General features: G+C 42.1%; 1 protein-coding gene and 1 long non-coding RNA gene across 3 annotated transcripts in view; one reads left to right on the plus strand and one right to left on the minus strand.

Moving 5' to 3' along the window:
• Positions 1-14,807, minus strand: part of LOC122563217 (diphosphoinositol polyphosphate phosphohydrolase 1) — a 77,413-nt gene extending 62,606 nt beyond the window's left edge. Inside the window, exons 1-2 of one of the 2 annotated variants that reach the window (XM_043716793.1) lie at positions 14,506-14,565; positions 10,628-10,835 (exon numbers count right to left, since the gene is read on the minus strand). In XM_043716793.1, the coding sequence (XP_043572728.1) occupies positions 10,628-10,688 (61 nt within the window). In that variant the 5' untranslated portion in view covers positions 10,689-10,835; positions 14,506-14,565. Of the gene's footprint in view, positions 1-10,627; positions 10,836-14,505 lie in introns of both variants that reach the window. The other variant, XM_043716794.1, reaches the window with a different exon arrangement.
• On the plus strand, positions 14,120-14,827 carry LOC122563220. The gene is made up of 2 exons (XR_006315532.1): positions 14,120-14,568; positions 14,670-14,827. It is a non-coding gene; the product is annotated as an uncharacterized LOC122563220 (long non-coding RNA).
• The last annotated feature ends 6,707 nt before the right edge of the window (positions 14,828-21,534 follow it).

Below are 21,534 nucleotides of genomic sequence, written 5' to 3' on the forward strand. Positions count from 1 at the left end.
TCCCCTGTAGCTATCCTGTTCTCTAACGAGTACAGAGCAACCTTGACTATCCAAAGGACATGGGCGGGAAGTATTTTGTTCAGATAATCTAATGTCCGGATAATTGAATGTTCAGATAACACAGTTTACTGAAGCATCGGGACCTTGAGATCTTGTTCAGATAATTGATTTTCGGATCATCGAGGTTTTACTGTACACCATTTTGCATACTATTGGCGCGGCAGTATATCAGGGAATGGTGACAGCAACAGCTAAAATGGCGACACCATATTTTGCTCTGTCATACAGAAGGGAGGGCCAAAGAGCAATACAGTAGTGGTAACTGGGGACTCCACAGTCAGGGGCAGTGGTAGGCATTTCCATGGCCACAGAAGGGACTCCAGGATGGTATGTTTGCCTTCTTCATGCCATGGTCAAGGATATTTCTGAGCAAGCACAGGACATTCTCAAAGTGGAAGATGAACAGCCAGAGGTCATTGTACACATTGCTACCAGTAACAGAAGGAGGTAGAGTGATAGGGTCCTGTAAAGGGAGTTCAGGGAATTATGCAATAAGTTGAAGGATGGTAGTGCAGGGATCACTCCCTGAGCCAAATGCCAGTGAGAAGACAGCATTAAATATGTGGCTGAAGGGCTGGTGTAGAAAGGACGATTCTGAGAAGCGGATCATTGGGCTATCTTCCAGGACAGGTGGAATCTGTACAACAGGAAGGTTGCATCTAAAGTGGAGGGACACTAAGATCCTGACAGGGAGGTTTGCTAGTGTCACTCGGGAGGGTTTACACTAGCGTGGTTGAGGAACCACAGTACCAGATTGGCAAATGAAATGATCAAGGAGAAGTCAGAGACTAAAACCAGTAAGGCCAAGAATCATGGAATCATAAAATCCCTACAGTGTGACTCAGCCTAATCAACCCACCCCTACACTAAAATCCTGCATTTCCCCATGGCTAATCGACTTAGACTGCACATCCTTGGAATCTATGGGAAAGTTAGCATGGCCAATGCACCTAACCTGCACATCTTTGGACAGTAGAGATAACCAGAGCACCTCAAGGAAACACACAGACATGGGAAGAATGTGCAAACTCTACACAGTTGCCCCAGGCTGGAATCAAACCAGAGTTCCTGGTGTTGTGAAGCAACACTGCTAACCATTGAGCCACTATTCCACCCAAAGAGGGAGAACAACAGGGAGAAGTTATTAACATGGTGGGACTGGCTGTCTGAAGTGTAATGGTTTTAACAATGTAACAAGAAAGACAGGTGAACTTAGAGCTTGGTTCAGTGCACACAACTCTGATGTTTCAGCAGTTACAAAGACTTGGTTGTGAGAGGGACAAGACTGGCAGGTTAATGTTCCTGGATTTAGATGTTTCAGGCGTGATAGAGACAGATGTAAAAGAGGTGTGGGAGTTACCTTATGGATTAGGGAGAATATCACAGCTGTACTGAGGGAGGATACCTTGGAGGACTGATCTAATAAGGCCATGTGAGTACAGCTCAGGAATAGGAAGGGTGCAATTCTGCAAGATTGTATTACGGGCCTCCCAACAGTCAGTGATCAATAGGTGAACAGCTATGTGGGCAGATTATGGAAAAATGTAGAAACAGAGTTGTGGTGGGTCATTTAAATATCCCCAGTATTGACTGGAGCTTCCTTTGTGGCAGAGGCTTAGATTGGAGGGAAGATGCATCCATGAGGCACTAGGAAAATAGCCCAACTAGAAAAGGGCCATATCAGACCTGACATTAGGACATGAGCCCAACCAGACGACTGAAGTTTCAATGCAGGAGCATTTCAGCAGGAGTTATGAACCAGGTCTGATTCCGCTCCCAATCCCCATCCCCCACAAAGTGTTGTGAGGAGTTAGTCTAGGCCCCAACATTTATAGTTATTTAAAGGTAAGCGTAAGGTGCTATGGTCCAGATGAGATTCAACTGGTCCATCGCTAAATTTTAATCAAAACACACTTTATTCTTACAACAGTTAAAATATTTAAAAAGGTATAACTTTACTGTAGTGAAATACTTAACAAGATAATGTATTATTTAATAACCACTAATCATCAACTGTGCCAATACAGGTAGCATCCATAAATACACCCTTTGGCAAAACAGTTATGATTCTCACATGCTGTCTCTCTCTCTCCAGTCCAGAAGAACCAATTTGCCCCTTTTGATTTTTTAAGAGGAGGTTGCACATTCTTTCCGTGCCTGTGTGTTTCCTTGAGGTGCTTTGGTTATCTCTACAGTCCAAAGATGTGCAGGTTAGGTGCATTGGCCATGCTAAGAGTTATAGCCCAGCTATAACTCTTGCCCTGCAGTGCACACTTATCCCTCTCTATCACTAGAGTAAAAGTCACCGAATTGTGGTCACTGTCCCCAAAGTGCTCACCTATCTCCAATTCTAACACCTGGCCTGGTTCGTTACCCAGAACCAAATCCAGTATGGCCTCACCTCTTGTTGGCAGCCCTCCACTCCCTCCGTTCCAACCCCAACCTCACTATCAAACCAGCAGACAAGGGAGGCGCAGTAGTAGTTTGGCGCACCGACCTTTACACCGCTGATGCTAAACGCCAGCTCGTGGACACCTCCTCCTACTGCCCCCTTGACCATGACCCCACCTCCCACCACCAAACCATCATCTCCCAGACCATCCAGAACCTCATCACCTCAGGGGATCTCCCATCCACCGCCTCCGAACCTCATAGTCCCACAACCCCGCACCGCCCGTTTCTACCTCCTGTCCAAAATCCACAAACCCCGACTGCCCCGGCCGACACATTGTCTCAGCCTGCTCCTACCCCACCGAACTCATCTCTGCATACCTCGACACGGTCCTGTTCCCCTTAGTCCAAGAACTCCCCACCTACGTTCGGGACACCACCCACGGTTCAGGTGTAGACCATCCTGTTTATAGAGGTCCCACCTTCCCCAGGAAGAACCCCAGTTATCCAAATACCGGGATCCCTCCCTCTTGCACCATCCCTGTAGCCACGCATTTAACTGTTCTCTCTCCCTATTCCTCGACTCTCTATCACGTGGCACGGGTACCCAACCAGAGACAACAACTCTGTTCGTTCTAACTTTGAGCTTCCAACCTAGCTCCCTGAAAGCCTGTCTAACTAACATCCTCAGCCCTCTTCCTATGTCATTGGTGCCAATGTGGACCACGACTTCGGGGTGCTCCCCCTCCCCCTTAAGGACCCGGAAAACACGATCAGAGACGTCACATACCCTTGCACCTGGGAGGCAACATACCAAACGTGAGTCCCTCTTGCCTCCACAAAACCGCCTATCTGTGCTCCGAACTATCGATTCCCCAATAATTATTGCTCTGCTCTTCTCCATCCTTCCCTTCTGAACAACGGGGACAGGCTCCGTGCCAGAGTAGCAGTTTAACATAGAACATAACAGTGCAGTACAGGCCCTTCGGCCTTCCATGTTGCACCGACCTGTCATACCAATCTGAAGCCCATCTAACCTACACTATTCCATGTACATCCATTTGCTTGTCCAATGACAACTTAAATGTACTTAAAGTTGGCAAATCTACTACCGCTGCAGACAAAGCATTCCATACACTTACTACTCTGAGTAAAGACTACTCTGAGTAAAGGTGCTTGTGTGACCAATGTTGTTTCACAGGAGTCAGTGCTGGGACTCCCTGTTTGTAATATAAATGATTGAAGGAGAATGTAGGTGGTCTGACCAGTAAGTTTGCAAACAGCACGAAGGTTGGGAAAGCTGCAGATTGTGAGTAGGATTGCCAGAGATACACAGCAAGAAATGGATTGGCTGGAGTCTTTGATGGTGAAATGGCAGGTGGAATTTCATTTGGACAAACATGAGACGATGCGTTATACCCCCCAAACTGCATTGGGAAGTAAACAGTAAATGGCAGAATCCCTTAGAAGTACTAACACACAGAGGGATCTAGGTATACAAGTCCACAGATCGCTAAAAGTAGCAACACAAGTGAATAAGGTGGTCAAGAAAGCATATGCTATGCTTGTCTTCATCAGTCAAGGCACAGAGTACAAAAATTACCAAGTCATTTTGCAGCTGTATAGAACTGTAGTCAGGCAACATTTGGAATACTGTGTACAGCTCCAGTCAATACATCATCATCAGAAGGATGTGGAGGCTTTGGAGAGAATATAGAAAATGTTTACCAGGATTCTGCCTGGTTTAGAGGATATTAGCTGAGATTGGCTAAACTCAATACCTTTACATTTGCACCATTGGAGGCTGAGGGGTGACCCAAGAGGTTTACAAAATTATGACAGGCATAGATAGAATGGATAAGTCAGTGTTCTTTTCTCAGGGGAGAAATGTCAATTACTAGAGGACAGGAGTTTAAGATAAAAATGGGGATGTTCAAAGGAGATGAAAGAGACAGGTTTTTCTAAACAGATGCTAGAAAGTGCCTGGAATACATTGCCAGAGGTGGTGGTGAAAGTAGATATAATATTAAGACATTTTAAGCAGGTTTAAAAGGCATGTTGACAGATGCATGAATAGGCAGAGAATACAGGGACATGCCTGGAGGTAAAAGTTTTCAATTTGCAAAGGGGTCATTTGTCAGCAGAGGTTTGGTGGGTTGAAGGGCCTGTTCTTATGCTGTTGTTTGTAAATAAGATGCAAAAGAAAGTTAAACTGTTGTTACCTAAATTTGACATACTTCCAGTTCCTAACATAAGAAAATGAAAGCAAACTTGACTATTTGCAAGGGGCCTAGTTGCTTAGATTTTATATTTCAAACTTCCCTGGACATTTAACATAGTATGCATGGTCTGATTAACGCTTACTGCAGACTTCTCACCTTCTAGAGATTTCACCATGCATCTATAAATACCCTCCAGACTTCCAAGCAACTGCAAGCAAACAGATGTTCAAAGTGATTTTGGTGACAAGCAATTTTTGGCCATACGTGGACAGTGCATGAATGCAGTATAGAAAGCACACTTACAGCACATTGACGGAGTTAAAGCAAACAAGATGTTGTCAATTTAAGGACTGCAAATTTACTTAATATGGTTGAAAATAGAATTCAAAGCATTTGGCTGGAGAAATTTCAGGCCATACTCTGCTCAAATACGTTCAAAATCTGAAGCCCCTTGTGTGTTTTTTTAAATTGCCAAGCTTCAATGTCACATACAACACTTGACAGATGTGAAATTATGAACTGATACATATGGTGCAAAGTCTCGCCAAATGCCTAGATCCTTGCAGTTCAGAAACATTTTGCAGTTTTCTGGTGAATTTTAAAATGATGATCAAAGCTCAAAATAAAAACCTGCTCAAATCTGCAGCAATAATACAGTCGAGCACTACTGTTTATATGCAAATCATTCTGAAACTTAAAGCAAAGATTACTCTGTGCTGCCAACACCTTTTTAGAAGCAGCATCTACCTCCCAGGTTCACCACTGAAATGTGATAAACAGCATGTTGTTGCTATTTTTCTCCAGTATTACAAACTGTACTCAAAGTTAAACTTGTTTATTTAAGTCCATAAGAATCCTTTTATCATCATGATATGGGTTAATTGCTGCTAAACGTTACCTCTGGCCCCCAAATTAAAAACTCTCTAACCCGCTTTCTATAACCAAGCTTTTTGTATTTGCCCCAAAACCTTATTTTGTGATCCTATCAAATATTCTTCAATAATACTCCTGTGAAATGATGTGCAACAGTTTACTATATCAAAAAGGTACTATATAAACATGAGAAGTGTTTGTTTATTCAAGTCTCAGCTGCTGGTTTCTTGGTTGCAACATTACCTGTTTGAAGTTCAACAACTTTTCATGCAAAGAAAATTGCATATCCAAAGGCAATTGTATATCAAATGGCAGACAATATAATATAGGTAAAAACAATGACTGCAGATGCTGGATGCCAGAGTCTAGATTAGAGTGGTGCTGGAAAATCACAGCAGTTCAGGCAGCATCCAAGGAGCAGTAAAATCGACGTTTCGGGCAAAAGGCCTTCATCAGGGATATAGGCAGAGAGCCTGAAGCATGGAGAGATAAGTGAGAGGAGGGTGGGGATGGGGAGAAAGTAGCATAGAGTACAATAGGTGGGGGGAGTGGATGAAGGTGATAGGGTGGATGGGGTGGAGTGACAGGTGGAAAAGAAGATAGGCAGGTAGGACAAGTCATGGGGACAGTGCTGAACTGGGGTGAGGTGGGGGAAGGGGAAATGAGAAAACTGTTGAAGTCCACATTGATGCCCTGGGGTTGAAGTGTTCTGAGGCGCAAGATGAGGCGTTTTTCCTCCAGGCGTCTGGTGGTGAGGAAGCGGCGATGAAGGAGGCCCAGGACCTCCATGTCCTCGGCAGAGTGGGAGAGATAGTTGAAATGTTGGGCCATAGGGCGGTGTGGTTGATTGGTGCGGGTGTCCCAGAGATGTTCCCTAAAGCGCTCTGCTAGGAGGCGTCCAGTATCCCCAATGTAGAGAAGATCGCATCAGGAGCAACGGATACAATAAATGATATTGGTGGATGTGCAGGTAAAACTTTGATGGATGTGGAAGACTCCTTTAGGGCCTTGGATGGAGGTGAGGGAGGAGGTGTGGGTGCAGGTTTTGCAATTCCTGCGGTGGCAGGGGAAGGCGCCAGAATGGGAGGGTGGGTTGTAGGGGGGCGTGGACCTGACCAGGTAGTCACAGATGGAACGGTCTTTGCGGAAGGCGGAAAGGGGTGGGGAGGGAAATATATCCCTGGTGGTGGGGTCCGTTTGGAGGTGGCGGAAATGTCGGCGGATGACTTGGTTTATGCGAAGGTTGGTAGGGTAGAAGGTGAGCACCAGGGGCGTTCTGTCCTTGTTACAGTTGGAGGGGTGGGGTCTGAGGGCGGAGGTGCGGGATGTGGACGAGATGCGTTGGAGGGCATTTTAACCACGTGGGAAGGGAAATTGCAGTCTTTAAAAAAGGAGGCCATCTGGTGAGTTCTGTGGTGGAACTGGTCCTCCTGGATACGGCGGAGGCGGAGGAATTGGGAATACAGGATAGCATTTTTGCAGGAGGTAAGGTGGGAAGAGGTGTAATCTAGGTAGCTGTGGGATTGGTGGGTTTGTAAAAAATGTCGGTGTCAAGTCGGCTGCCATTAATGGAGATGGAGGGGTCCAGGAAGGGGAGGGAAGTGTCAGAGATGGTCCAGGTAAATTTAAGGTCAGGGTGGAATGTGTTGGTGAAGTTGATGAATTGCTCAACCTCCTCGCGGGAGCACGAGGTGGCACCAATGCAGTCATCAATGTAGCAGAGGAAGAGGTGGGGAGTGGTGCTGGTGTAATTACGCAAGATCGACTGTTCTGCGTAGCCAACAAAGAGACAGGCATAGCTGGGGCCCATACAGGTGCCTATGGCTATCCCTTTGGTCTGGAGGAAGTGGGAGGATTCAAAGGAGAAATTGTTAAGAGTGAGGACCAGTTCGGCCAAACGAATGAGTGTGTCGGTGGAAGGGTACTGTTGGGGACGGTGGGAGAGGAAGAAACGGAGGAATTGGAGGCCATGGTCATGGCGGATGGAGGTGTAGAGGGATTGGATACCCATGGTGAAGATGAGACATTGGGGGCCAGGGAAACGGAAGTCTTGGAGGTGGAAGGCATGGGTGGTGTCTCGAACGTATGTGGGGAGTTCCTGGACTAGGGGGGATAGGACAGTGCAGAGGTAGGTAGAAATGAGTTCAGTGGGGCAGGAGCATGCTGAGACAATGGGTCAGCCAGGGTGGTCAGGCTTGTGGACCTTGGGAAGGAGGTAGAACCGGGCAGCGTGGGGTTCCTGGACTATGAGGTTGGAAGCTGTGGGTGGGAGATCTCCTGAGGTGATGAGGTTCTGTATGGTCTGGGAGATGATGGTTTGGTGATGGGGGGGGTGGGGTCATGGTCGAGGGGGCGGTAGGAAGAGATGTCCTCGAGTTGGCGTTTGGCTTCAGCGGTGTAGAGGTCAGTGCACCAGACTACCACTGCGCCCCCTTTATCTGCTGGATTGATGGTAAGGTCGGGATACGCACTGCTACAGAAAATAATTGCCCAATTTTCAACTCTTTACAGCTACTAGAAAAGACTACTTTTGTTTCAAACTAGATCCATCAAGTTATTCTAAAATCATTTATGTGTTCATGGATATTTCCTGTGAATGAAGATTACAAAGGACAGCATTTGTTTAAGAAAAGCAATCAGTACAGATCCTGGAGTCTTGAGAGACCTCTGTGCAACATGAAGAGACAGTAATTGTTACAACTGGGCTAACTATGTTAAGATAGGTACATAACAGATAATGGAAGTGTAATCTTATGAAGGTGGACAGTTGAGGAAATGCACCCGAGTATCACGTGATCAAACATGTCACAGCAACAGGTGTTTATTTCCAACTTCATTATAATTTAAATCCTGCAAGAAAAGCAGCTGCAGATTCCAGGAAGGAAAACAGGAAATTTGTGATCAAGGAAGTCATATCTCTCGATAAAGCAGAAAATTCAATTAGAAGTACCAGAGGGCGGTAGAGAATGGATTGAGAATAAACCAAAGCAAAATACTGACCAAAGTCTCAGGCATGAATTCTGAATTCTCAGCTCCCAAAATATCAAAAACACATCATTTTTACTTTTTCCCCTTACCCAAGAACCAGGAAAGCCAGATGCTCAGAGAAATTTGTGTCATATGCTCACAATTGTTTTTCAGAAAAAAAGAATCCCCATTTCTTATTTTGTAGCATATTACAAAAATGAAATTTCTTTTTACAGTTTCCAATATTCACGAATGAACATAGAAGACTGGGTTTCACAAGTGCGCCATTATTTAGCTTCTATAATACCCTGATATATACAAACTACATCAATGTTCAACCCATAATTGACTTATATCAGTAGTTTATAATACATTGAACTGTAGGTTCAAATTACACATTACTAATTATGTTACATATCTTATGATATTCAATATACCTGACTCAGTAGATTAAAATATAACGTGGGCTCTCTAAACATTTGTCCTTAGCAATTGCAACAATCAGAATAAAATACGACCAAGCTTAGAGATGATTTGTCAAACAATAATATGGCACAAGAGCTAAGGATCACACTAAGAGGTAGTGAACATGTAGTCATCTTGGAAATTTTATAGAAATGGTTACAATTTTTAATTAAATCATATCCTGATTCAATCTTACAGTATTTTTACAAATCAGAATGCTAATATCCCTTCTTCCAAACACACAATTTTAAATTTCTATATTCTTTGTCACTACTGTTAAACATGTCACATACTATTATTTTTACCCCATTGGAATCTACCCCAAAACAATGCCTACCCATTTCAACTGAAGTATGTAATTCTTTTGCCTGTTTCTTGACAGTATAATTTTCTCTTCAGTTTCCTCTCATGATGCACACTACTGGTGACTAAATATTATTCATATTTTAAAAAATGATTTTTCTATGTCTTATATTTCACTCCACTTCATACACAATATGAACCTTTTCCACAAAGTAAACTTTTCCCCAAGTCAGCATGAGTTCAGGTTCTCACTTGGCTCAGTGTAATCACTGCTCGACAGGAGCAGAAACAAATACAACAGATGATATAACAAAAAATGAGTTAGCAAAATTCTTAATCCACAAAGCATTTTTACTTTATTCCAAGGTGTTTTACTTCCAAAGGTCGTGGCTTATATAAACTTACTAGCCACAGATCAACCAGCAACAGGTCCTCCTGAATCTCAATCTACTGCCAGAAGGACAATTCTGTTGACATGGTAAATACACTAATCTGCCTCAAACAGGCATGTGCTTGCTTCATTCGATTAAATAAACTATGTTTAATTCTAGGAATGTTGCACTGAACCAGTTCAGAATATAGGTCGCTCTGGTATAACATACATTCCTTCAACACAACTTGGCTAGAACACGACTGACAAATTGTGAATGCTGCTAGGATAATGTAAACTTTCTGATTGGGTATAGCAATTTTCTACAGCGACCTTTTACAACACAACTTTCTATAGTGGTTTCCCATAGCACGATTTTCTGTACAGCGAGGATGCAGAGGAAGGAAACTGTCACATTAAAGCATAACGACCTGTATGTTCTAAGTTCATAATAAAAATTGACCATATTCTTTCTTTTCTATCATACAAAACCCACAGAACAGCTGCAACTAATCTATTTTCCTTTTACTTCAATCATAAGTCAAACACAACATGTGCACCGTGAACGTATTACTTATCTTAAAATGGCAAGTGCTTGGCTTACATCACACATGATTATCAGCACACGTGTATCTCTGAGAACACTTCCAACCAAGGAAAACTGAAATGTTTCTAAGTTTGAAAAAGGGGAAAAAAAACTAGGTCTTCTTAAGCAGTAAAATCTGTACAAACTGTGTTAATTAACAGACATTCAGTTGAATAATTAATGTTTTATTTACTGAAAAATACGCAACAGCCAAAATGTTGGGACGCATTAACATATCTCCTTAAGATTTACTCACGATTACTCAAAATACAATAGAAATTCAGAGCTTTTAACTTCTTTCTCTTTCCCTCCCATCACCACTCAAAAAAAGAGAAACAAGGCAGATTTAAAAGTGAAAAAAAATCAGTTATTTTATACCACAATCAGTACCTCGTATAACTTCTGAAGTACAATTGTCGACGGCGGTTGTCTCTGGATTCGAGGATGACATCTACTCAGCGTTGCAAGTTTTTGCCATGGGGTCTTCCTGTGACTGACTAGGCCGATGCTCGACCCACAGATTTTTGGGTACATGGAAGTAAACTGGGCAAGACAAAACGTCTTCTGCCATGATAAAGTTTTGCAGCACAGCAAAATCCTGTGAAGTCCATTGCAGAAAAAGTCTTATTATATATTAGAAAGCAGCATCATTCAGTCATGCAGTGCTCAGTTGCCAACAGCTGGTAAGACAACATCTCACTTTCAATGCATAAATGAAGCTCTACTTCACAATATCCAATTTCCCTTGGGGCATGCTGACCTAATCCTCACCCAAAGGAAGCTAACACTAGAACAGACAATGCAGAAATAGGAAGAGTGCGCATCTATATAGAAAATTCCTGAATGCACTGTTGCCAGAATCCTAAACTGGCACAATGCTGTAATATCAAAAGACATTTTGCTAATAAGAAAAACAAGACAAATCTGTGATCACAGAAAGAATAAAGGCAAAATTCAACACTATCAAAACAAGCAATGCACTTTAAATATATTTTGCAACTTGAGTTTGTAACCTAAATTTAAATTTTTGTACAATTTATCCAAATAAGTGAGTTGCTGAGACTTGCTGTAAAAACAGCGAGCAAGTTACTCAGCGAAATGCAATGTCACTGTGGTTTGAACTCAACAAAAACAGTACATGAATGTATTACCTATGGATGTTGCACACCAAACATGAGCCACATATAGAAGCAAAATTATTGAGTATTTGCTTAGCATTATGGATTATTACTGGCAATGGATAGAATGAAAAAAAAACACAACTATAACATTTTTAACCACAAGAGCACTGTAAAGACTCACCACTAAATTTTGCTCACAAGTGCATGATTGAAGTTTAAATCAAGTTGCCTTCAACTTAAATACATTAAGTATTCACTAACTTCATTTCCATCAAACACTAAATGAAACGGCACCAATCAACATAGCAACTGCCCAACACCATCTCATTCATACAGACAATTTCAAAATACAAACAAATGATTTCCACCTCCAAATAGGATTTTCAAGACAACAAATAATGATGTTCAAATTATTACAAGTTATATTTTCATTGCGGGTTGAAAACTGGATGGGAGGTTTATAACATTTTATTTGGAAATTGGTTATAAAGTTGGATCTCCAAATTATTTTTTTTATGCACACATTTTAAAATACTTTTTCTGTCTTAAATGTTGCAAGCTTATGCAAACTGCTAGAAATTGAGATTTTATTGTATTGGACAGCCAGTTATGCAGTCTCCACTTTGCTGCCCTATATCTCTGGAATTTTCTGTAGCAGAGGAATTTGAGTACAGTATTGTCATTCTATTAACCACAACTCCACAGTTTTCATTGCTAAATGGCATGTCTACACATTAATTTCAGGGTGGCTTGGGAAGTAAGGTCAAACTGGAGATAGATGAGCATGCTCAACAGCAGATTACTTAGTCGAGGGAAATTAAAAAAAATGGTATTGGGAAGAGGAGTGGGAAGAACCGTTTTATAATGCCCATAAACATAAGCACTGCAAAATCACAATAGAAAACACAAGAACCAATAATAATTTGCAGATCTTAAACTTGGTTGATAATTACTGTAATCACTTGTTGCTAGGTTGTATTATCAAACATTTTCAGGCTACACTGCTTCAAAACCTTCTGTTTCTTAATTACTCTACTGTTATCAGTGAGCTACTATACTGTAGTTTAGGTTTAGTGGCATCAGCTGAAACTATTGAGAAAAATGATTCACTCATTTAAAAAAAAATCCTTTCCATATTTCCCATACAAATTTAACACCTCACATTGGTAAATTACTGTTTCTGCTCAGGCTTTACCTAACATTTAATGTCACAATTCAAAAACAGCTTCTTCAAGTAAACTGAAACTTGCTCTTACACATTCTAGAGTTCTAGAGTGCAAGCCCAAACTAATATTTATTTACAAGTGCGGCAGAAAGTAAGAAGCAATACAGTGTTTGATTTCACTGTTCATAAGACTTCTTGCTTAAGAACAATTTAAGAGTTCTTCTTAACATCCATGGCCAAACATCACATGGACAAATGCTTTCACAAAATTTTCAACTTCCAAAAATGAAATTGGTAGCACTACAGAAGAGTCAGCGGTTACAAAATCAACATAGCCACACAAAGATTAAGCATAGAATAAATTCCATTTGAAATTCAAATAGATTTTACTCAATTGAACAGTGTCACAAATTAAAATCAAGACATTCAAGTGTTTATTCGAATCAAATTATTTGTATGAAATTTGCCTATTTCCTACATCCTACAAATTGTCAAATAATCTTCTGATACAAGCACCTTCTGAATACAGGAATTAAATTACAAAAGCCAGGTAGGAAGAATGACTTGCACTGAAATTCAACTAAAATTAGTCTCACGGATTATCATTTCAGTCAGGTAAAAGGAAACCTGGGCTCAGGTACAATTATACACAGCTGACATTAACCTTTAAACAAAAAGCATTAAACACAGCAACTTCACTACTCAATGCAAAGAGCACCAGTTTTGACACATTTATATAAATTGAAGTAAATCATACAACTTTAAGATGTATGATGCTCAAACTAACTAAATCTCACGCAATTTACAATCCATCCATCAACACATCCCCAAGTCATCTTTTATTCCTTCCCAAAAAGTGGTCAAGAAAAAATTTCTCTGCGTTACTGGAGATGCAAACGAGAATGTTCTCACTGACAACCTAGTTTAATCGAGGGTGACTTTAATAATCATGATGCTTTCATACACAAAGCCAAGGCAAGTTGAAAACTAAATTGTAAAATGCAACATTTCAAGAATACAGATCAGTTCGAGCCACTTAAGAAACGTAGATAGACGCTGAATGTCTTTGCAAACACTCTCACACCTTAGATCATTTTAACTTTTCAAATATTACTGAGATCTTAGCTGCATACTATATATGTTATAAACACTGGATTTAGGATATAGTTTCAAAATGGTGAACTGTAATATTTTTGTTCAAATCTTTGTCGGTATAAAACAATTCTCTTCTTTACCTTCCTGCTCGCAAAGCTGCCAGCCCATCTGCCGTTTTAAAAAAAGTCAACCCTGGCTGCAATGGACAATTTGCAACAAGAAAACACTCAGTGTTCTACGCTATAAGCACAAATTACTGTTCAAATGATTTGCATTTTCATTTATTTTTAAAACAAATGTACTTGTAACTAGTCAGAACAGCTGGAAAGGGAAGGATCTTTTTTTCACCTACGCCTGCGACGACAAATGCGAAAATTCCGACCATAAAAAGTGTGGAGGCTCTGCAGCCTCATGACACTAAAAAAAAAGTGTCTCACCGAACTGGGCAGACGCGATTCTCACGAGTCCACGATCCTCTCTGTCTGGCTGAAGGTGAGGGACAGAAAATGCCTTCACTGTGAACCTAATTCATTTAAACGTCGGTCAACCCGACTGGGTGGCGTTACCGTTAATTTTAGCACAAAGCAAAAAGTGCATGTGGCATCACTCCAAAAACAAAAAAAACCCCTCAACCCTCCCTTCCCCAACCCCTTGGTGTGATCGATCACGGAATGTGAAATAAAATGAAATGCTCAAGCAGGAAGAATTTCGGAGAGAACAATAAGCAAGGCCTTTTTTTCCCCCCAGCAGAGGTGCTTCCCCCCGCCCCCCCCTGCCCAGGATAAGGCCGAGGTGGAGAGCAGGCGTGCTGGGCCCTGGGGAGACTCTCTCTCTTTCTCTCTCTCCCCGCAGCAACGCCGCACAAACCAGGTCCCAGAACCTCTTACCTCCTCTTCACTCTCGTTTCTGAAGCACAAACAGGCCGCTCGCTTCTTGTACCCGTCCCCATCGTAAGTCCGAGTCTGGTTTTGCTTTAATTTCATCATTTATGTTATTTCAGTAAACTGTCTTGTTTCAATTCTACACTGTGTTTCCTTCCCTCCCCCGAAAGAAAAAAACTTCGCATGAGCAGAGAAGCAGAGGCCTCCCTCGGCTGCAGATTATAATTTTTTTGTGTGCGTTGAACGACGAAGGAAGACCGATCCTCAGCCACCGGGACCACCTCGCTTCATATTGCCACAGCCACTCTCTCCGACACCAGCGCCGCCGCCGATACTACGGTCGCCATCATCATCGCCACCTCCGCGACTCCTCCTGCTGCCGCCACCGCCGCCGCCATCTTAGCCGCACCGCGCCTCAACCGAACCTGCTGCACAAACGGGGTGGGTCGGTGGTATTTAGGAGGCGGGGCCTCTGTCCAGCCGCAGCCAACCGGTGACCAGCATCGCGTCCCGTTCACCAATCACTTCCGCGGCGTACCGCAGCCCCGCCCGCTTCCCCCCTCGTCAAGCAGGTTTGGTAGACAATGTCTGAGCGCTGTTTCTATCAATGAACGCTCAGAGTCTAGAGGGGGCGCAGCTGGTCCCCTCCCCCATCAATCTGTAAGACCAATGTGTGTGAAGACAAAGAGCAAACCAATTTTTGTTATAATTGTGTCTTCCTTAAATGTAGGGCTCACGTGTTTCGTTGATTGTAAATGTAGAAGTTTTTCTTTTCTTATTCTATTCTTTATTGTGGAAAAGGTGTGGCTGTACATTAATTTTTCAAAAAAGACGCATTACTTCTGGAGGTGAATTAAAATTAAATATAACACTGAGGTTTCGATATCAAGTACAGCTTCTTTTTCAGCTATGATGACTCTAAATAGGCTGAGATTGTTTTCCATACAGCGGAGAAGGCTGAGGAGATTTGATGATTTTATTTCACCCAGAGTGTGGTGGATACCTGAAACACATCACCTAAAAGGAGATTTGAGGCAGGAACCATCAAGGCATTTGAAGCATTTCATTGCACACTTGAAATGCCAGAACATATAAACCAAATTTTGGAATATGGGATTAGAATAAGATGATATTTGCAACCTGTATGGACATTATGAGTATATAATGCTATAAAAAATCTTTGACTTCATGTTTCATGTGTAAAACTTAATACATTTGAATTTATCGTGTCTTCTGGCTGGTCGCGCATCTCCCACTTGAGGTGGTGCAAAACACTGCTGTTGGTGTCCTAACTCGGTTTCCAGCATCTGCAGTCATTGTTTTTAACTCGTACTAAGGCCTATTTACCCACCTCACCGCCGTGATCCCTTTCTGTTGCTGTAACAACTTTAAGTTCGTTATGCTTGAGAGTACACATGTTGTATTTTAAAGGAGACAACTTGTGAGCAACATGCCTGATAGGTTTTGGATTGCTGTGTAGCACACAAATCCATACGCAATTTAGAATGACCATTGCACATCATTTTTGTGTTCGCTGGCCGACATTGACTCCTATTTGGACACCATCTCAAGTTAAAATTGTTTCCAAATCTGACCATGACTTAGTCCCTCCCCAATCTCAGTGACTACTTCCAGTCACTCAACGCTCTAAGATATCTCTTCTGTTCAAAATCTGGCTTCTTGTGCATCCTGATTGTTATTGCTGTGCCATTGACTATGCGAATTTCAGTTCTCAAATCTAAAACCCTGGAATTTCCTCTCTCTAATCTCTGCTTCACCACTTTCTCTCTCCTCCTTTGAGACACTCCTTAAAATCTACTTCTTTGAACAAGTTTGTGATAATTTGTATTTATGTCGCCTTACTTGATTAGATTAGATTAGATTCGATTAGATTCCCTCCAGCATGGAAACAGGCCCTTCGGCCCAACCAGTTCGCACCGACTTGATTGAGTATTTTTTGTTCGATTCCCACTCCTTTGTGATTGGTAGCTATTTGACTGAATGTACATTTTTAAAGTATCAAGGTGACAAAATCGAAAGACAGAGTTATCGGATTTTACAAAATAATTTATTCTTTTCTTGACATTTTGTTCTAAAATGTGGCTCACCTGTTTTTTTTTGTTCAGATTTTGTGGGATTTCTCTTGCATTGTCGTTCTCTGTTGCTGTGTTATCTAGTTCAAACGGAACCAAACACCAAAAGTACATATATAAATGATAATTCAGCAACGATGCTACACAACAAAGGGGTTAAGCGATTCTTCTATTTACTTTTAAAGCTGATTCCAAGCAGCTTGTTAGGTGGCTTGGTTCTGGAATGAGAACTTGCTCCCCAACGGTTCACCGAATTCTGACAATTGCAGTCACCAACTGCCGCCGAATACTCGTTCAATTCAAAACGGTACCAGCGATTGATAAAAATGTTTCAGATTTTCCCCATTGTCTTCCACAACCCCAACAAACGGAAATACCTGCTGCCAAAAGAAGAGGGGAGGTATTCCGAGATGCAAGACCTAGCCTTGGAAAACTGGCAAGAGCTGTCCATGTCCAGGTCTGTGCCAGATTCCTCACCATCAGGAGGCAGGGCGTTGAGCCAAGGGGAAGGCGCTCGGCTGGAAGACTTGAAAGATCTCCAGATGTTGCCCGAAGGGTCATATGTGGTGAGTGGATCCAGTTTGCGGCCAAAACAGTCAAATGCGCCACCACTTAAGTTCGAAAACAGGCCTGTCCCTCCGGAGGGGATGAGGAAGAGGATGCTAGAATCAGGTACAGAAGCGTCGCCCAAACCACCAAGTCCTCCCAAGGAGTTAAACATGCATTCACCAACAGACACGGGCTCAAGACGGCACACATGTAGTCCGGAGAGGAAAAACAGGTGAGTGACAGTTTTTTTTTTAAAATGACCCGCTTTGTATCTAGAAATGTTTTCAGTACGCTTGCCCCTTTCATCCTGGTTTCAAACCTGAGTCAGGATCGTGTGACACAAAAACCTCTACTATCATTCTCAACTCTGAGGGCCTCAAACAATCAGTTCTTAATAGGGCTGGTTGCTACAATATAGAGTCATACAGCACGGAAACAGACCCTTCGGCCCAACCCGTACAGGCCGACCAGGTTTTCTAAACTGAACTAGTCCTGTTTGCCTGCATTTGGCCTACGTCCCTCTGAACCTTTTCTATCCACGTATCTGTCCAAATGGCATGTAAATGTGGTAATTGTACAAAACTGCCAACGATTTTGGCTATCTTTCCCAACAAAGCATGGAGACAGCTAAGTGAAAAAAAATGTGACTGTCACATTTGTGACAGCCCTAATACACTAGGGCTGTAAGCAGCATATGTAGAATTGGCACATTTCCTTTTAATTACTGTCACCCTTACCACGCCTGTGTCCCAGAAAATACTCAAATCAAATTTGGTAGATGCTGCTTAACTTTAAACATTTTTAACCCCACTGTTAGTGTGACCTAATACATTTGTGGGGTTGAATGAGCATCAGTTGGAAAGGCCATGGTAGTTTTGGTTTAATCCATTTTCAGCACATCAACTTAATCATTGCTTCTATATGATAAATAACTTTGCCCCATTACTGAAGGAAGGCAAGGTTTGCCATACCAGGACTGTAACAATGATTAGTCAAACTCATCCTGGGGATGGTGGTACTGTCCTGTGAGGAGAAGTTGAGGGAGCTAGGCCTATATTCTCTAGAGTCCAGAAGCATTGAAGCAAACAAAATTCTTATAGGGCCTAAGAAGTTTTGTTTATTCACTGACATATTCCCTTTCCTTGGTTACCAATTAGAAGGTGGTTGTGAGTTGCCTTCTTGAATCCTATGGGGATGTGGGGATTAGGTACATGCTGTCAAAAAGAGGATTGCAGGGTAGATGAAGAAATACTATTTCTTCTGACTGGGCTGTCTAGAACTTGGGGTCAGAATCTTAGAATAAGTGTTTGGTCATTTTGACGCGAGTTGAGGAGAAATGTCTTCACCCAGATTGTGATGGGATTCTCTATCCTAAAGGGCCTTGGTGCCCTAATCATTGAATATGTTCAAGATGGAGGTCATTAGATTTCTAGTTGTTAATGATATCAAGCAGTAGTTCAAGAAAAGGGCAATGAGGTAGAAGATTGATTGATTGATTTGATTGATTGATTTTTGTCACGTGTATCGAGATACAGTGAAAAGTGTTGTTTTGTGTACTATACAGGCAGCTTGTACCATACAAAGTATGTCAGGAGAGCAGAACAAGTGCAGAATCTGGTTTCCAGCATCTGCAGTCATTGTTTTTACCTGGAAGAGTGCATAATCAGGGTGGGATGGGTCTTTGATTATGTTCGTTACTTTCCAGAGGTAGCGTGAAGTATAGATGGAGTCAATGGATGGAAGGCTAGTTTGTGTGATGGACTGAGTTCTGTCCTACTCCTAAATTATATGTTGAAATGTCTGTATATATGTTTGAACAGTACCAGAGCCAGCACTGAGAAAACCGCAAGTAGCATTCACTAACATCAATTTACCAGTTAATAGCATTGCAGAAAATGAAGAATTGGATTATATCATCATGGGCTACCCCAGGAATTATAAAGACATACAGATTTGAGTAATTTACACTTTACTGACTAACCTTCTGTAGGCCACATTTTTTTAAGGAGTTTGGAACAGTGGAGATGTACAAGGATCATTTCCCTGAGCAAGCGATCAAAGAAACTCGAGAAAGGATGGCAACCTGACAGAAATTTAGACAAAGTTGCTCAACATTGGGCTTCCTCTCCAGTTTTGATTATTGCATCCATGAACATCCTGAACTCATCTGAGAAGGTCGTCAGAGGGTTCCATCTGAAAGAGGGACAAAACATTCAAATGAATCAGTTTAGTCAGTTTTATGACATCAGAATGACAAGTAAGTTAATTTCCTGCCCAACACCACTCCTGTCATGTTGCTGGCAATGCACTAGGCAAAACATATCAAAGTACAATTTGAAAAATAACTTGTTGACTGTTGTGAAAGGCAAGGATTCCGAAGTGGAGGAAGTTTTAGCTATTGGAAATATATTATTGCTTTCTTGCTATTTCAGTCTCAATAGTAATTGCATTCTCTTAAAGCTTGGATATAGTGACAGCATCTATAAACACTGTGTATAGGACCCCTTGCCATCCTTATGTATTTGTGCTACTTGAAGAAGTGTGACTTCACAGCATCTTTTTGGATGCCAGTGTGGTACCCAAAGATGAGGGATCCACTTGGATGCGGGTGGGTTCATAAGAGTGAGTTAGAAGAACATTCCTGGCCATTACAAATAAGCTAAGGCTTTTAAATTTTAATTAAAATGTCACCAGGGTTGTATCATCTCTGAGATTGGAACTGAAACTGAAGTTACCAACAACACCAAAGCTATCTGATCCAGTGTAAATCCCCATAGCACAATGTTGTTGGATGGTATTGTGGTTAACAGGAACATAGTTTTAATTAACCAGATGGCAGATGACCCGTTTTGGCTGTGTAAGAACAACCAGGTGCTTACAGGAGAAAGTGAGGACTGCAGATGCTGGAGGTCAGAGTCACGAGTGTGGTGCTAGAAAAGCACAGCAGGTCCTGACAGCAGCACCCAAGGAGCAGGAGAATCGATTTTTCGGGCATAAGCCCTTCATCAGGAAAGAGGCTTGTAAGTCGGGGCTGAGAGATAAATGGGAGGGGTTTGGGTGAAGGTAGCTCAGAAAGCGATAGGTAAATGAAGGTGAGGGAGAAGGTGATAGGTCGGGGGGGAGTGAAGGAGCGAGTCTGCTTGAGTACGTGGCTGAAGAGCTTCACAGCGGAGGAGAGAATTTGGGCGGGGGGGGCAGCACAGTGAGAGAGGTACTCATTGAGATCTTTGTAGAGAGAGGAAGAGAACTTCATCAAGGTAGGCATCCTTGGGAGAGGCTTTGCAGTAAGGTTGAAATCAACTAGGAGAAAGAGAGGACTGCAGATGCTGGAGATCAGAGACGAGAGTGTGGTGGCTGGATATGTTTACTTCAGACTCTCTAGCTTGCCTAGGTATAATTATTAAGATCCATGCAGAACTGTTAGCTTTAGTGGGGTGAGGTTTTCCATCCCTAAAACTAATTTTATACATTAATGTCCAGCTAATGACTGATACAGAGGAACCTCGATTATCCAAACAACACGGGCGGGGAGTATTTTGTTCTGATAATCAAATGTTTGGATAATCAAATGCCGTATAACACAGTTTAGCCAAACATGAGGACCTTGCGATCTTGATCAGATAATCCAAAATTCAGATAATCGAGGGTCCTTTGTAATTGGCACAAAACCATTTAGGTGAGTGCTAGAATTCCTTGGCAGCATGCACAATCACTTCATCATCCTGGCGCAAAATGTACCAGGAAATAGATAGGGCATGTCAGAAAGGCAAAGTCATGGTGATCATGGGGGACTTCAATATGCAAATGGACTGGGTAAATCATGTTGCTGGTGGACCCAAAAGAAAGGGAATTCATGGGATGCTTACAGGATGGCCTTTTGGAACAGCTTGTGGTGGAGCCCTCAAAAGAGCAGGCTATTTTGGACTTAGTGCTATGTAATGAGCTAGACTTTATAAAAGATCTTAAAGTAAGGGAACACTTAGGAGGCAGCGATCATAATATGGTAGAGTTCAGCCTGCAGTTTGAAAGAGAGAAGGCAAAATTGGATGTAATGGTGCTACAGTTAAATAAAGGCAATTATAGGGCCATGAGAGAGGAACTGTTGAAAACCGACTGGAAGCAGACCCTAGTGGGGAAGACAGTAGAGCAACAATGGCAGGAGTTTCTGGGTATAATTGAGGACACATTACAGAGGTTCATCCCAAAGAAAAGAAAGATTATCCGGCGTGGGGAGAAGGGGATTAGACAGCTATGGCTGACAAAGGAAGTCAAGAAATCTATCAAAGAAAAGAGAGAGCCTATAAAGTGACCAAGAGCATGGGGAAATCAGAAGATTGGGAAGACTACAAAAACAAACAGAGGATACAAAGAGTGAAATAAGGAAGGAGAGGAT

This window comes from Chiloscyllium plagiosum, chromosome 26, assembly GCF_004010195.1.
Source record: "Chiloscyllium plagiosum isolate BGI_BamShark_2017 chromosome 26, ASM401019v2, whole genome shotgun sequence".
Taxonomy (NCBI): Eukaryota; Metazoa; Chordata; class Chondrichthyes; order Orectolobiformes; family Hemiscylliidae; genus Chiloscyllium; species Chiloscyllium plagiosum.